The sequence below is a fragment of the Sinohyriopsis cumingii genome, chromosome 2, assembly GCF_028554795.1.
Source record: "Sinohyriopsis cumingii isolate HCF-2022 chromosome 2, ASM2855479v2, whole genome shotgun sequence".
Taxonomy (NCBI): Eukaryota; Metazoa; Mollusca; class Bivalvia; order Unionida; family Unionidae; genus Sinohyriopsis; species Sinohyriopsis cumingii.
The window spans coordinates 128,240,919-128,258,557 of record NC_142962.1 but is presented as its reverse complement, the minus strand read 5'-3'; the positions used below and the strand labels follow the sequence as shown (position 1 = coordinate 128,258,557).

General features: G+C 34.1%; 1 protein-coding gene across 1 annotated transcript in view; it reads left to right on the top strand.

Moving 5' to 3' along the window:
* LOC149805802 (baculoviral IAP repeat-containing protein 3-like) overlaps nucleotides 1–15,027 on the top strand; it is a 39,746-nt gene extending 24,719 nt beyond the window's left edge. Inside the window, exon 8 of the mRNA XM_089950504.1 lies at nucleotides 10,771–15,027. Coding sequence (XP_089806630.1) covers nucleotides 10,771–10,964 — 194 coding nt within the window. The 3' untranslated portion in view covers nucleotides 10,965–15,027. The remainder of the gene's footprint in view (nucleotides 1–10,770) is intronic.
* Nucleotides 15,028–17,639: the final 2,612 nt, after the last annotated feature.

Below are 17,639 nucleotides of genomic sequence, written 5' to 3'. Positions count from 1 at the left end.
AAGCAAATCTGTGGAAGAATGTATGATTGCTGAACAATTTGTTGCAAAAGGCAGGAAAACAAGGGCTGTGTTGTCCACAATGGTGCTACAAGAACCACTTCTGCACAGTCGTCTCCTATCTTCTGAAGAACACGTCCCACCGGGCTAAAAGGTGGGAACATATATAAAATTAGGTCTGAGTACGTCATAGAGAAAGCATCAATGGCCCATGCATGTGGGTCTGGTCTATATGACATGTATTTGTGAATTTGATGATTTAATCTAGAGGCCAACATATCAATATCAAACTGTCCAAATACTGCATGAATTTTATTAAAGATCGCTTTGTTTAACATCCACTCTGCATCATCATCGAAATTCCTAGATAGGTGATCTGCTTCTGCATTATTCTTCCCAGGAAGATGTCAAACACTCAACCAGATCTGTCTTTCTATATACCAAAACCAAATATCACGGGCCATTTGATCTAGTAATCTCTTCCTACCTCCCATTTTGTTAATGTAGGTAACAGCTACAGTATTATCCATGAGGATCCTAATGTGTAAGTTATATTTGTATCCACAGAGAGACTTTAATGTCAGGAAGCAGGCCTGCATTACTAAAACATTGATGTGGCTCATTTTCTCAGTACTACTCCAGCAACCACCAGTTTTAACATCGTCTGTCTCATTTACCCCTCCCCATCCTATAAGAGAACTCTCACTTTTGATAATAATAACTCAGATGCTCCCATCATGATTTTGTCTAGTGAAAATGTTAGACAAGTACTTTACACAGGCAAAGTTTATTCTCTCCCTTTTTCAGCAGTTCATAAATTTCAGTTGTAATTACAGCAAAGTCTTTGTCAGAGAATTTTCTGTTTTGGAATACAAGTTTGGACTGGGCTGCTATCGAGTTCCAGTCTATAACCTTTCAGATTAGATAAAATCCATGCATCAGAGGTTATCTTCTGACATTTTTTAGCACACCAACTAACTTTACCAACAACAAAATTTTCTGGCATAATATATAAGGCTGGGAAAGAAACTGCTCTCATGAATGGGAAAACTGCTACTTACAGTTTTTGTGGAAGATGCAACACTGCTTCAGTTCACAAATCTTGATGGGGTTTGTAAGATCTCCTCTTTTTGAGGTTCTGTGGTCCCTGTTGGTATGGTTGCCATTGATAGGGCTGGGACCTGGCCCCCATCTTGACTAAAAAAGACTTGGGTCCTGCTTGAGCACCTTTATAATTTGAGTATCTTCCAGTGTTTGAAGCCAAGAGCTTTCCAGACACTTTGTTCCCCATCTGCTGAACATCTGCAATATATTTAACTTTTGTAGGCAGATCATCTCCAAACAGGAGGTCAGTTACCATTTTTTGGGGTGCACAGAGAGATTGATAACTGTAATGGAGTTCAGGCTTGATGAGTTCCTTCCTCTTATGAGACATGTCACAAGATCCAGAAAAAAGCACCCGCAATACATCACCATGCATCTGCAATCAGTTTATTTACATTTGCAGGTGTACCATCTAACTTATTATGTAGTAATTCATCCATGAGCCTGAGAAGGGGAGCACTAGCTTTAGCAACAGTTCCTTGGAACTTTTGGAGCTTGGCATCGATTTGTTTTGGAGCTTTGTTAATTTTTGCCCAAGTTTCGGGATTTGTACTTTAGGCACACTTAAATTTTGGCAATTTTGTGGCCTTGAATATTTTTCGCTCAAATCCTTAAATTTATCTTGTGCTATTTGGGCCCTGAATCTTGCATTCACAACTTTGGCAAAGCTCTCCTGAATGGGCGGCCCACAATGTTCATGCACTTCATAAAGTCGGAAAGTTCTTTCAGGATGTTATTGCCTTCATTCTCTGAGGGTAAATATGGTGGTGATGTTACTAAGTTTTGAAAGTCATGCTCGAAATCATTGACATCTTCCTCACTTTCTGCACTGGTGTTAGAAAGATCACTTCCCTCGTTATGCTGAACTGTTTACATCTGTATACATTTCCGTGTCATTTCATCAAATCCCAGCATATCAGCCATGTTTTTTTTGCTAAGACTGTCAACTTGTGCCTTCAAAGTTGTTACTGTAGCTGAAAATTTGTCAGTAATTCAAGCTGATGGTCCCACATCACCAACTCTCTCTTGAGATTTCACAGTCACATGGTGAATGGCACGGTCCCCTTATCAGTAGATGCAGGATTTCTCCTTGATTTTGATGCCACAACAGGGCTATCATTTAGCATAGTTATTCCCCCTTGGGAATCATTGCGTTTTGTTGCAACCATGATGGAGAAATCTTTGGCCTTATCAGCTAAACGCTGCTTGGCTCTATTTTGCAATATTTCTCGCAATAGTCCATGCCCCATATTAACAGGATACCTTTGGCTTTGTCCCGATTCTGCCATTGTGCAAAGCTGTGCAAGAGACGACACACTCAAAAATGATGAAACAACGAAGTATGGTACAGTTATGACTGTATAAGGTCTTAAATGGTAGAGGAAGTTTCTGCCCCATGCTGATTTCAAATTTGCATGAAAGTTCAGCTGTAAATTACTGGAATCGCAAAATTTTAAAGCTCAAGAAAAACACAAAGTATTGACTCCTTGACGCTGGACCATTCACTTACTCATCACGTGACCAATTCCATCTCATGGGATCCCAAGGTACTTACAGGGGTAATAAAATTACAGATTTAGGTCCCAACCTCATTTTCTCCATTGATTGGTCATGGTGACCTAGCCTTCTTTGGTTTTTGCTTTCCTTGTACTGCTGGAAAGTGAGAGTAATAGACTCTTGTTAGAACTTAATCATGTATATACATGTATATATAATCCCAGTTCATAAAGTTTTAGACAAGGTTAAGCTAGGTGCAATTACAATAGCAATTGCATCATTAATGGTTACTGCTAATTATTGTTGTGTTCTGTTCTGTAATGGAAATGCTAAAATCCATGAGATTTAAAGTTCCAGTATATTCCATCTTTGAAGAAGGAGCTATGCAGTCAATGGATTGTTGCCTTAAGTCACCAAGATCAGGAACGACATTATCCTTGGTTGATCAAGCAGCCATTTCATTTGAAAATGTCAACATCAAACTTTATTTGTGGTATTTTTAATGTAACAATGAACAGTCAATCCAAGAACAGTTTCTCTGGTTTTCTAATACAAACTCATAACTTATTTATATTCTCATCATGATGAAGTTATAACTCACACACCCACAAAACTTCAAAACAGCATCTTTGAATTTATGTTTGATTATTGACATTTGTGTCAATACCATACCAGGTTACCTGACAATAAAAATAAAAACAATAATCATTACCATCATCGCCACCATCATCATCACTGACATCATATCACAGTTACTTACAGCAACATATTAAGCACATGTTCATCTGTATGAACTCAAAAGAAATTGTAAGAAACACCCAATTAATGATGAAATGAATATAAATAATACCTATGTCTAAAAACAATACCACACATACAGTATATTCACAGATAAGAATATATATGGTAAATGATTTGAGTAAGAAGACAAATAAGTATATAAATTAATGAATATATGATGAAAATCAGTTTTAGTAAACCTTATGTAAGCTACTTCAGCACTGTATAGTTTTTCTTCTGGGTTTTTGTGTGTTAGTGGAAGTGGTGGCAGCTTGACAGTGAAATTCAAATTACATTGTAGTGAATTATGTTCTTTGTTGTTGCATGGTTGTTTGCCCACCTTAGCCTTGTTTTTGTAATACATGAATAATAACAAGGATCTATTTAAGAATGGTCCTTAGAAAACATCAGATGTGTTGGTGTGGAATGGGAAATCCCACCCAAAAGTCATATTTTTAAGGGAGGAAATAAGGCCTTGCCAAGTTCATGCCTTCAGATTCTTATACCAAGAGGTGTATTTCCTATCCCACACTAATACATAATGACTGTTGGAAAAAAGATGGTGGTATATCATTAATATGGATCTACTCACAGAAATAAAATGTCTTCAGATTATTAGAAGGTGTGTGAGAAATTCAGTCTATAACAAGGAATTTATTATTAAAGAAAGACTTAAAGAGATAGCTGAATTTGTCTTTTTAATACTTAAAATTGATTTAAGAAATTGCGGACATTAATGATGTCATAAGTACAATGATGTCCTCTAAAGTGTCATTTAGTGCAAGTTTATGGGATAGGTGGATCTCACAAGGCTTTCTCATATTGGAATGTGAGATATATATCACATTTACAGCAGTATGAACATCAGTATTGTTAGTGTTGAGATTTTATTGGAAGATTTTGTGAAACAATTTGAAATCATATGCAACTGAGAGTGCATTATAATTCAGTTTTGGAGGTGAGACATTCAATTCCATAAAATATTATGTGTTTTCTTTGAAAAAGAAGCACAGATATACGCATGGAAAACAGAATGAGAAGACTACTCCAAAAGTCTCAGAAAAAATATTACTGTAAATGTTTACAAAATAACACCATTCGACAAGATACCAAGGTGTTTTTAATATGCACGCCTTCAAGTGGAGGATATTATGCTATGATACTGCTGGTTTGTCTGTCCATCAGCATTTTTTTCTTCTACACATTAACTTCAGTTCTACAGCAACTAACTACCTTTGCCAGACATTACAAGTTCTTAATGAAAGAAAGAAGTCAGTTTTGGAGATTAAAACTTAAAAGGTCATGGTCACTGTGACCTATGAAGAATAATAGTATCCATTACAGACCCAGACAGAACCTTGTAGAAGCTTTCTATTGGGGTAAGGAAAAAGTCTAGTGATTTGAAAGTTAAAGGTCATAGGTCAAGATCACTCACTGCCAGAACCAAAATGGTTTCCACACAATGACATTAGTTCCTTATTGCAGACATAGATCAATGTTTCGATCAACTTGTACTTTATGTAAATTAGAAACCATTTGATTTTGAGGGCAAAATAATACAAAAATAACTAAGGGTCACTGGGATCAAAAGTTTTAAAATGGTCTCTGCACAAAAATTTCAGCTCTTGACCCTGGACCTTCTATGAAGTTTGTAAATTACTTGTTGGATAAGAAAGAGGTCACTTCAATTTTTATGTCAAAGATCAAGGTCATTGTGATATGTTTTTTTATATATAAAATGAATTTAGACTGATACAGCTACATATTGACTATCCTATTTATTTTTAATTCATATTGTTTTTTTAAAAAAAACCTCTATGGCAGCTGTCTGCTGCCAAACAACACCATGAGGGCATTTTCAATGGCCCATTGGCTGCACTTCCTTTGTTATCTCTCATGACACCTTGTGACACCAATCATTTTGCGGGCCACAGGATACAGTTTGGTGGGCCGCATGTTTGATAACCCTGCTCTAGAGGATGGCATGTCAGAATTTTCAGTGATTTTAGTGACAATCCATGTATGCCAATGGTAGAACAGTGGTAGAAGTTACAGGATTGGTAAAAAAAGTTGTGTGTGTGAATGTGTGTGTATGTGTGTCCACTAGTCGATTTAAGTATTGAGATCTAATGGCAATGTCAGCAGAATACTAGTTATATGGTGCAGAATTAAAGTGAAGTTTAAAAAATGTAAATATAAATAATTGCAAAATTAAACCTTATTGAAAAAAATCTTGTTAATCTTGTATGCCATGTGACATGCTGAAGTCAGTTAAAATTAGTCTGCAAATTTATTGTGTGCCTCTAATATTGATACTTTCAAACATATTTCCATTTTTATTTATTGTAGCACACATCATTTTAGTTTTCTTCATCTTAGTAGAATATAATCCTCATTGGTTGCCTTACATTTTGACATCGTACTTAAAGTTTCTCATTTTGAAAGTGCCAAACTGATTTGACTTCAGAGGAGCTGATATTCAGTTACCTTTGTGACAGAATCACTTGGGTACACATTCACAAAAATACATTACAAGCATTTCACTGATCTGGATACACCAATATTTAAGTTGTGGTTTGACTTCATAAAATTGTATCTGACCAGCAAAAAAAATCAGAATCAGGCATTCTTGATTGTAATTGTGTATTCTGTGGTTTACAGTAGGAATGATTCTAACAAAATTAAAATGATTGACAGCTCCAAAATAAATAGTAGAATGTCTAAATTCCTTAAAATATTGTCCATTGGTCATTTTCTCGTGTCCACTGGTCCAAATCTGGTGTCCATTGATCAACATTGGGTGTCCATTGGTCAACATCTGATGACCTTAAGAATCATGATGTGGCAGCTAAAAAATGACATCACGACTTTTAATTTACAAATTGTGTGATTTAATTAATATTCACGGTGTCACCAATTTTGTTAGATTTTGCAGCTGCTTCATATCACAGATTTATAGCTTCCATGAAAAATGTTCCACCCTGTAAGATTACAGAAGCTAAATGAATGTACTTATCAAGGAAACAACTATTTTTCACAACACCACACAAAATTGTTTCCCTGAAAGAAATTAATTTTTGCATATGCCATGTTTTGCACTAAAACCATTTGGCATGTGTAACTGAATTCATTTCATAATTCATTTTCCTTTGTGAGACTGCTTGCCCCAACAAAATATGGCCATCTCTACATGTGACGGGTATGGTTCACAGCATATTAAAACAACAAATTTCAGGTCAGTCACTAGTCTAATATATAACCTATAAATTTAAGCTTAGTTGATGGTACAGATTCAAAAGAATGTAAATATGGAAACAGATGGCAAAATATTATAGTAGACAGTCAAATTATAGTCAGTTGAACTACAACAAATATAAACTTGACTAAGGTTTTATTAATATAAACTATCATCAGAAGATAATGAAGGTCAAGGTCATTTATAACTGAATCTGAGACCAGGCACAATAGAGAAAGATGGTTTAGAAAATCCCAAACAGTGCAGAAGACAAGTCTGACCTATGGCTGAGGCAGAGAAAGATTGTTGGCAGTTGTCCCAGACAGCTACATGTACATGTACTGCTAAAATTTACCCTTTTTCGTAATTCATGTTTACTAGTTAATTGCTGTAAGTAAAATGTCCATTTTTTTCTCAACATTTGCCATCTGTTTTTATATTTCTGTGGCAACAAAACTGGGCTTAGTGATCAAAAATTTTGAATCGGTCCCATTATTTTTAAATAGGTAATGAGTGAAAAGCTTGATGGGTGTTTTGAGTACAGTAGGTATCACAATACCAGTTGTTTTTCCATAGACCTCAATGCTAATGTTTGGTGAAATAAATATACTTTATATCCTACCTCTGCAAGCATGTCACACACAGACATAGAGAAAAATGTTAGATTGCCAGTTTGGCAAGGACAGAATCAGGTACCCCATTGAGTTGTCCAGTCATAACTGCTCCATTTTCAATGCGTATCATAGTTTTTTTTAAAAACCATGAAAATACAAAATATGATCTCAATATGAATCAACTTAATTACGCCTTACAGAAACAGCAGCTCTTAAAGAATCTTCCAATTACTGCTAGTTTTATTTATTTCTGAATACAATGTTCCCCACACCTTAAGCTCTGCCCACTTGGGGTTGTACATTTCGTACTATTATACCTATAGCCGACTTTAATTATTTCAGTAATCTATGATATAGCTGAGAACTGTACAAGTAACAAGTGTACTTAGTCTCACTTGCCACAAACAATTTTATGATGTACCAAGCTGTGTCTCATATTAATGTGTAATTTCAACGGTCATTAACTAATTCAGCTGCTGTTTTCATATTTGTGCTTTATTACCAAACAACGTTTTGGGAATAAATCAAATTGTTTTAATTATGAATTATATTTTATTTACATCAGTACTTACAGAACTTTACATGGGTGATATGGGATAAATCACATTGTATCTTATTGTGTAATAACTAGGTCAGAGGTCAGTGTGCTGATTAGTATATACCTCTATTACTTCAAAATAAGATTTCATCCAAAAGAAAGGACTTTAAATTGGTTTGATAGACACAGAACTTAATATCAGAGATAGGTGGACATGACCCAATCCTGTTATAAAGTATAAGATTTGAACAATTCACCAACTGCATATACACGAGGTCACTATCCCCCCATCCCTTCACAAAGGTCAGCCTACCCATCCTCTTTGTAACACAGATAGAAAGCATTCCTCCTCTGTGCATTGAATAAAAATTATACAATAAGCCAGTCTGTTACTAAATATAGTAGATGAAAGCTTTTCTAAGCACTTATGTTGGATTTGTGGTAAAATGTGGGGAATACAGAAAAATGCCAAAGATAAACAATCAACATTGCAAATCAAATTAAAAACAGGAAGATAGTGTGCATCTAAAAGGGAGATGTAGCTGATAAAGGAATTAAAGGAGACAAAAGCAATATATAAAAAATGAGAAGAGGAAGTTTGATCATCATACCATAAGCAAATATGTGGAGGCAGTGCTTTATGGGTCCGAGGACAGTCCAAAGGCACCTATACTACAACATCCCCTTACAAGCGCCAACATTTCAGGTGAAGCAGTGTGCATTCCCATCAGAAATTAAAGGGTGACTAATTTAGATTATAATTAGATGCGAATATTTTGTATTTCTCCTGCACATAAAATTAACAAAAATAGGACTTAAAAATACCTAATCCAAACAAAAACACTTTCTCAATTTTTAGAGCTTTTAAACATTACTGTGAGAAATTACATTTGGATCAAGAGGGTTAATATAACACTTCACAAATCTTCTCTTTATTTTCATAACCATCCACTGAAAATGTGTTTTTATTTCTTGTCTTGTGTGGTGTAAGGGAGATAACCAATTGATATACATATGGTGTGGTAATTTTATTTCCTTTAATATATTATCCATGTAATATAAATTAATTCATGAAAACATGTATTAACTTGCATACAAGTAAATTATCCAAAACTAAATTATTGATAAGGTGCAAACCTAAAATTCAGTGATTTAATTTTTTAGGAGGGGTCTTTTATCACACAGTTCATGTTTTCTACAATGCTGGCATGTAGAGTGCAGCCTTCCATAAACATGCAGTTACGATCTCATGACAATTTGGAATCTTGCAATGGGATGCAAAATTTCAAGAACAGTGTGGACTTGAATGGAAGGAATGGGCAATATGTGACTAATATGGTTATCAGTCGGTAATGTTTGACCTAATATGGAAATTCCAAAAGAACAGTTGGACAGAAATAACTCAAATTGATTGAAAGACAATAGTAGGTTATAACTGGGCTTTATGCAGATGTCAGTGGGAAATGCTGACTTAAAAAAACTGCTCTTGTCCTTAGGTATTCCTGGTACTACTACAAAAGGGAATGTTAAAGAACTTATCTAAATAAACTGCATGAAGAATTTCAGGGCAAGATAGTGTACAAAAAGGAACAATTATTGGAAGACAATTTAAAGAAAAGTGGGAAGGAATACAAAATCTTGAATAAATTACTTAAATTTACTCATACCAGAACATTGTCTATGATATAAAGTGATCTACAACAACTAAATGGACAGTGTTTTCTATCCCAGTTTGTGGCATACCGTACAATAACAAAAGTTTTTTTTAAATCATTTTTTGCAGGTAAAATAGACATAGACCTCAGTGCTAATGTTTGGTGAAATAAATATACATTCTATCCTACTACAGCATGCATGTCACACACTGTCATAGAGAACAATGTTAGATTGTCAATTTAACAAGGACAGAACCAGGTACTCCATTGTATTTAAGAGAGATAACTCTGCTGGAACTAAACTGGGGTAAGAGCTATCCAGTTACAAAGGTACATTTTCAGTGATGTGTATCACATTTGTAAAAAAAAGTCATAAAAAAATATAAAACATGATTTGTTATGAATTAACATAATCTCTCAAGTTGGCAAGAGACTCAGTGTTTTATAGCCTGACAGAAACTACAGCTCCTACATCATCCACCAGTCACATCTAGTTTTGTTGTTTATTTCCCTACACCTTAAGCTCCACCTATCTTCGTTTGTGCAATTGGTACCGTTATAACAGAAAGGATATCTGTTATACAAAGACTATCAGGAAATGGTTCCGGTGTCTTGGGCCTCAGGCAGAGACTCCTGTCTTCTATCACTAGTTCTTTTTCAAAGTGTTATCCTAGAAAATTCAGTTTTGTTGCTTTTTACTTCAGAACTTTTTACAGTGATAATAGTAGCACAGTGATGCATCAGTTATCATGATGAAGGATTAAATATGCTTTGTATTTTCATAAAAAATGATGAATATTTTGTGTAATTTAATACTTCTTAACTAGCAAAGCCAGTAGAACATCAGTTGTGGATGAACTTATTATGCCATGTCATAATTTTGCCATTAACTTGGAATTTCCCAGTTTTCCCATTACTTGGCCCTATTTAGCTAGGAGAGATAAAACACTTTGCTCTAAAGTTGTAGTCCAGCATGACCTCTGCTCAAAATAATTTGTGGATGGTTATCACTTTAGTTGCATTTTCTTCTTTAAGTTTATTGATACTTTCAATTAAAAATTTATCAGCATGTTGGGTGCTTTTTAAAATGTGACTTTCACTAAAGCAATCTTGAACTTTTACCAGTTAGTGTTTTAATGTGATGGTTTATATTTTGAGAAATGGTCGATGTTTCAAAATTACATATTTGCATTTCACTATAACACAAATTTGTACAAAATATTACATTACAATTATCTTGAATCCTTGATTTCTCGTCATATCTAATTGCTTTCCTCAGTCTGTGAAGAGTTTCCTCAGAAAACCAGAACAAAATTCTTAGACTTTTCAAATTGTGTAATTTTTTTTCAGACTATGAAGAGTTGGAAGAGGAAAATAAAAGGCTGAAGGAGCAGACAACATGTAAAATCTGCATGGAGAATTCAGTTAGAGTAATTTTTCTTCCATGTGGCCATTTAGTCAGTTGTGAACTTTGTGCACCAGCCTTTCGAAAATGTCCAGTTTGTCGCAAACATATTCAGCAGTCTGTCAAAACTTTCCTCTAAAGATGGCAACTCCACAGAAAGCTTAGTAAGGGCCAAAAACTTGACTTTGTGTGTGATGAGAAATCAGATTTTAATTTCCCAACTTATACATGTCTGTAAATTTGGCCCCTCTGTGATGAAACTTTATTTGTTTCCAGAACTTACTCAGAAATATTCTGACCAATCAAAAGTCATCATGTGTAGATTTAAAGTAAGATATCCCAGTCTGGACTAACAGTTTGAGTAAGAAATCCCAGTCGGGACTTAAATTTTGAGCAAGATATCCCAGGATGGACTAGCATTTCGAGTAAGGTATCCCATGATGGACTAGCATTTATTACTCAAAACACCAAGTTAAGTTTTATGGCTTATTTAGTATTTCTAGATTAAAATGTTGATGACATAATGTTTGATGTAGACCTGGCAAGGATGGGGATTGACCCCTAATATTCACATGAAATGAATACAGCCTCCTAGGGTATATCATTATTTTCTTTAAACAGTTTAGCTGTATTGACCATGGAGTCTATTGTGAACCATGTGGGGGAATGTATTGGTTGTTAACATTAAAAGTACAAGTTGATGGCCAGTTTCTTTTATTGGTAATGCCACTTTATGTTTACTCAATTAGATTTTACCAACTTGTACACTATCAAATCCACGCCACAGTCTAACTGATTTATTGCATTGTTTTGTTTAAGTGGATTATTTTAAAATTGAAATCGGTTCTATTTTTTTTAAAGCATTTTCTATCATTGAAGCCCATTATGTCAGAGAAGTCATAGGCATACTATGTTGGAGCATGACATGTGCGAAAGCACTCCCTTTTTCACTTATTAAGTGCATTTTCTAGAAGTGAAATAGAATAGTGATTGTCAACAAAAGAATGGTGCACTATGTGATGAAAATGCCTTCAGTTCAATTTAATCGACCGCTGATGTGCACAGTCCCTGTCCTACAAATTTTGTTCATTTAGAAAAGTACGACTACGTTTTAAACATTTTTGGGAATAGTTTTGAAGCAATGTTTTTGATTTTATTAATATTTACACATTCAAAAATCAATACAAGGAAGGCGCATTTATTACCTTCTTCTATTGATTTCCTTTTCTGAATGAAGATATTTTTTTATGGACAATACCCATATACCATTCATTTCGTGGTGATGATTTTAATCGCATGAAATTTTAACCTAATTATTATATTTTGTTCACACGGTGGGTATTAAATGAATACTTTTATTCCAATGATATTTATATTCATATATCCTAAGGTATTTTCATGATTTACTTTAATGCTTGTATTGTAACAGAATATTCTCATATATAGTTTTGATTTATGTTTTATTTTCACTCATAGAAAATGAATAAAGGTTATATGCCTTTGTGAGTAAGAATTTACTGTTTTTGAAGCATACTGTAAATACTTACATACAAAACTTCGTCCAGCCTAACAATGCATAGACCCCAGATTTGCTATTGAATTATGCACTGGCAGATCTTGGTCTATATAGTTATCTCGGCTTAACAAGATAAGAAATAATATATACCCAGGTCATAGTGTATGTTGTTTGCAGTGGAACCCAACTTGTACACAAGCATATATGTTAATCTGATACATTTTGCCATTTTATCATTATTTTATGTATTTTGATATTCCTTACCTATATAAAACATTGACCCTGACTTGTATTTGCAAGTACTAAATAAGCCAATTTATTTGTTTACATTTTGAAATTTTAAAGGAGCAATAATCTGTAAATTTTAATAACTTTACTTTGCATTTGTTTGTTCTCTTTGATTAGAAATGTAGAATAATTGTGGAATTAAAGTTGTGTCCAATGCAAAAAGGCAGAAAAATAATACTTTAATTTACAGTATTTTGGCGTGTATAGCATCTACCCCTATATTCATTCAAAAATGTGGTAAAAAGCTTAGTCCTGCTAGATAATGTGCATGTGATCTGATAACATTTTTTTAAATATTAATAATAAGGCTCATTTTGTAGTGTGACAATACTCAAGGCATTTTGGATTGTGCACTGATTGTCATTTATTACACAGTCTTTTAATTGTTTACAAAAGCCAGTACATAACTGTTTCTTTGGTCTTTCTTGCTAGTATGCAGCACCCAGTCATGACCAGTAATTATGTTAAAGGATCTGATGAAAAAAGTGTTAAGGTTGGCCCTAAATGGGCCATTTTAAAACTAACCTTATTGATGAAGTTGAGGATGTTGCCTCAGATCCTTTAAATTCTTCTTCATCATCACTCTTCAAAAATCACTGCCCTCATCAGTCATAAACTCTGCTCTCTAATAGAAGATGCTCCTTCATTGAACTCCCTCCCATCAGCTTTGTTTCTGTATTTTTTTGCATAAGCAATTATGGTAAATTTTTCTTTTGTAGTGTATGTATTTCTTACACGTGTTGCCTTTTTTGTTTTTGTGTGGACATATCTAGACTTATAGCTATGAAAAATTGTTAAAACTTTTACGGGCTATATCTGTGTTTTGGACTGCTGTGGTGGCCTAAATGGTTACAGCATCTGCCTCATAAAATTGAGGTCGTGGGTTCAAATCCTGGTCAAGTCATACCAAAGACTTATTAAAATGATACTAGCAGCTGCCTTGTTAGGCACTCAGCGTTAAGAGATTAGCATTAGGACTTGTTGGCCTGGTGTCAGGATAATGTGACTAAGTGGGACAAGAAGGTACATGTCTGCGGCATGATGCCCCAGTGCTAGATATCACTATAAACTGCCACACTGCAAACATTGTAGTGATTTGACTGAAAACATTGCTAAAGCTAAGATAATAATCCAAATCACACACACATATATCTGTTTGTATTCACCCACACCCACCCCATTCTGTATTTTGGGTATTTTCATATTAAAAAAACTCAAATGTAAGTTTGAACATTAGAGCTAAAGAGTGATTTTGGATGGGGTTCTTCTTTACTTTTCAAAGGGTATGTACTTCTTTACATTCCCATTCCTAGGTCTCAATTTATTCCATCCAGGCCTAAATTGCATTTAAAAACAAACTTGTACTCCCCTCCTGGGGCTTTATATTTTGTGCAGGTTTCCTCACCCATTTTGAAAAATAAAGTGATTCTAACCATTAGTAGATATATTTTGTCCATTTTATATATGGAAAATATGTGCTGTAGTTAAAATGTGTATGTATTCCTGGATGTATGCAGATGTCAGGACTGACATTCCCATGGTCAGGTCTACTTTGTGTTGCCTATTTATCAATTCTATATACAGTAGAAAACAACAAATTTTGTATAAAAAAATGAACAGTTTATTTCTTGTACTGGGTGTAAGCATGATATGCATATTGTAACTCACAACTGTTAGTATATTTTTATGTTTTCCCAATTTTCTTGTGACATTTATAGCTTTTGTTGTGCCCATATTCCCAACGATTTCTCTGTGATTGCATCTATCATGTGAAGCCTACCATTATCATCATCATCATCATCAGCAGCATCATCATCTTCATCAGCATCATCAACATCAACATCCCTTGCTTAAAGGACGTCACCAACTGTTTCTTTTGTTGCATTGAAATGTTTTACTTATTTTTGTTATCAGTCTTAAAATCATAAATAGTTCAGTTTAGTAGTACAGAAAATATCCTTAAATGGTCACCATTCTGAAGCAAAAAAGTATTAATTGTGAAGTACAATAGAGCCGTATCCTCAGACCTCTGATTATTCATTCAATTTATAAATTCAGTTTCCTGCTCTGTGCAGATAACACTACACATCTTAGGTAAAATCAAAACTGAACTTGTAAATAAATTACAAGATGTTCTTAACAGACTTAAAGTATAGAGCAGGAAAAATAGCATGATTATAAATGCAGAAAAAAATAGAAGTCCTGCTTTATAGTTACAGCAAAACAAAAAAGAGCAAGACTAGATAGAGACAAATTACAAGTTCTATTTGACGATGTTAACTTTAATATGACCTATCATGATAAAATTTTGGTGTATTTGTAGATAATCCTCTAACACGGTCTGTTTACATGAAGCATGTTGGTGTATTTGTAGATAATACTCTAACACGGTCTGTTTACATGAAGCATGTTGGTGTATTTGTAGATAATATTCTAACACGGTCTGTTTACATGAAGCATGTTGGTGTATTTGTAGATAATACTCTAACACGGTCTGTTTACATGTAGCATGTTGGTGTATTTGTAGATAATATTCTAACACGGTCTGTTTACATGAAGCATGTTGGTGTATTTGTAGATAATCCTCTAACACGGTCTGTTTACATGAAGCATGTTGGTGTATTTGTAGATTATCCTCTAACACGGTCTGTTTACATGAAGCATGTTGGTGTATTTGTAGATAATCCTCTAACACGGTCTGTTTACATGAAGCATGTTGGTGTATTTGTAGATAATCCTCTAACACGGTCTGTTTACATGAAGCATGTTGGTGTATTTGTAGATAATACTCTAACACGGTCTGTTTACATGAAGCATGTTGGTGTATTTGTAGATAATACTCTAACACGGTCTGTTTACATGAAGCATGTTGGTGTATTTGTAGATAATATTCTAACACGGTCTGTTTACATGAAGCATGTTGGTGTATTTGTAGATAATCCTCTAACACGGTCTGTTTACATGAAGCATGTTGGTGTATTTGTAGATAATATTCTAACACGGTCTGTTTACATGAAGCATGTTGGTGTATTTGTAGATAATCCTCTAACACGGTCTGTTTACATGAAGCATGTTGGTGTATTTGTAGATAATATGCTAACACGGTCTGTTTACATGAAGCATGTTGGTGTATTTGTAGATAATATTCTAACACGGTCTGTTTACATGAAGCATGTTGGTGTATTTGTAGATAATACTCTAACACGGTCTGTTTACATGAAGCATGTTGGTGTATTTGTAGATAATACTCTAACACGGTCTGTTTACATGAAGCATGTTGGTGTATTTGTAGATAATCCTCTAACACGGTCTGTTTACATGAAGCATGTTGGTGTATTTGTAGATAATCCTCTAACACGGTCTGTTTACATGAAGCATGTTGGTGTATTTGTAGATAATCCTCTAACACGGTCTGTTTACATGAAGCATGTTGGTGTATTTGTAGATAATCCTCTAACACGGTCTGTTTACATGAAGCATGTTGGTGTATTTGTAGATAATCCTCTAACACGGTCTGTTTACATGAAGCATGTTGGTGTATTTGTAGATAATATGCTAACATGGTCTGTTTACATGAAGCATGTTTCAAAAAAGGCAAATCATCATTCGCTACTTAATAAAATCAGAACATTCATTTCTTTTCAGTAAAGGGTCATCTTTTATGAAAGTTATACTTAGCCATGTTTGGAAGTTATATTTAGCCATGTTTGGACTATTGTAATGTAATTTGGGGTAATTCCTTGAATTCAAGAATAACAAAACATTAAAGATTTCAAAAGAGGGCATGTCATTTAATTCTAGAACAGTGTATTGGCAGTTTTCAGTATGCTATGAATTATACAGTATTTTTACCAGTATATGAAAGAATATTCTTTAGAAAAGGCCAACTTTTTATACAAAATGTCTTGGAAAGCAATTCATGTCTATCTATGTAATATCTTTCACCAAATGGGTGCTGATGGTACTTAAAATTTAAGGTCTATTACAAGTAAAAATTACATTATTCCAAAGACAAAGAAGGAATTGTTTGGAAAGAGGTTTCAATGTACTGGTCCACTGGTATAAAACATTCCCAGTGACACAAGGCAGGATCCTGGCTTTTCTTCTTTTCACAATCAATGTTTAAATTTATAAATCTTGAGACAGTCAAACAGTTCTAAGTATTATGAATATGTTCTGCTTTTCTTGGCTTATATTTCTTTTTTAATAAAGCATTTTTCAATGCAGTGAGGTATTTGATACATTTTTATGTGCTCACTGATGCTTTTGCATGCGCTTGATCTCCAAATGTACTCAGTTCTTTGGTGTTAAGCCAAATATCACATTGTGCAGTCAGGGCTGGCGCTACCATATAGGCAAACTAGGCAGCTGCCTAGGGCACTGATTTCAGGAGGCGCATTTTTAATTTTTTTTTTATTGTTTATAAATTTGGAAATTGATATTTCGGGGGGGGGGTCCAGAATCTAACCTTGCCTAGGGCGCCAGATAGTCTGGCCGGGTCTGGCACCGGCCCTGTGTGCAGTATATATATATATATATATATATATATATATATATATATATATATATATATATATATATATATATATATATATATATATATATATATATATATGTGTGTGTGTGTCCCAAGGCATATTAGATATTGTACCTAATTAAGTTACCTTCTTTAAACAGGCTATTATTATATTATTATTGTTGTGGGTTTTATTTTTTTATTCTAGAATTAGAGATTTCTTTTAATTATTGTTTTGTAGTCCAATTGTTTTATATTGTATGTTCCCCATTTACATAATGGACATGGTGTTAGTTTTCTCTAGATATGTCTGTTAAAGGTTGATTCACCAGTCAACCAGACAGCATGTAAATATTTATTCATCAATGCTTTGTATTCCTATAGTCTTTATTTGTGCCCATTCTTTCTAAACTGATAACCATTTTATATATATATATATATATGTTACTAAGTTTAACTCTTGTACAAGTTTTTTTATTGAATGCTTTTTTATC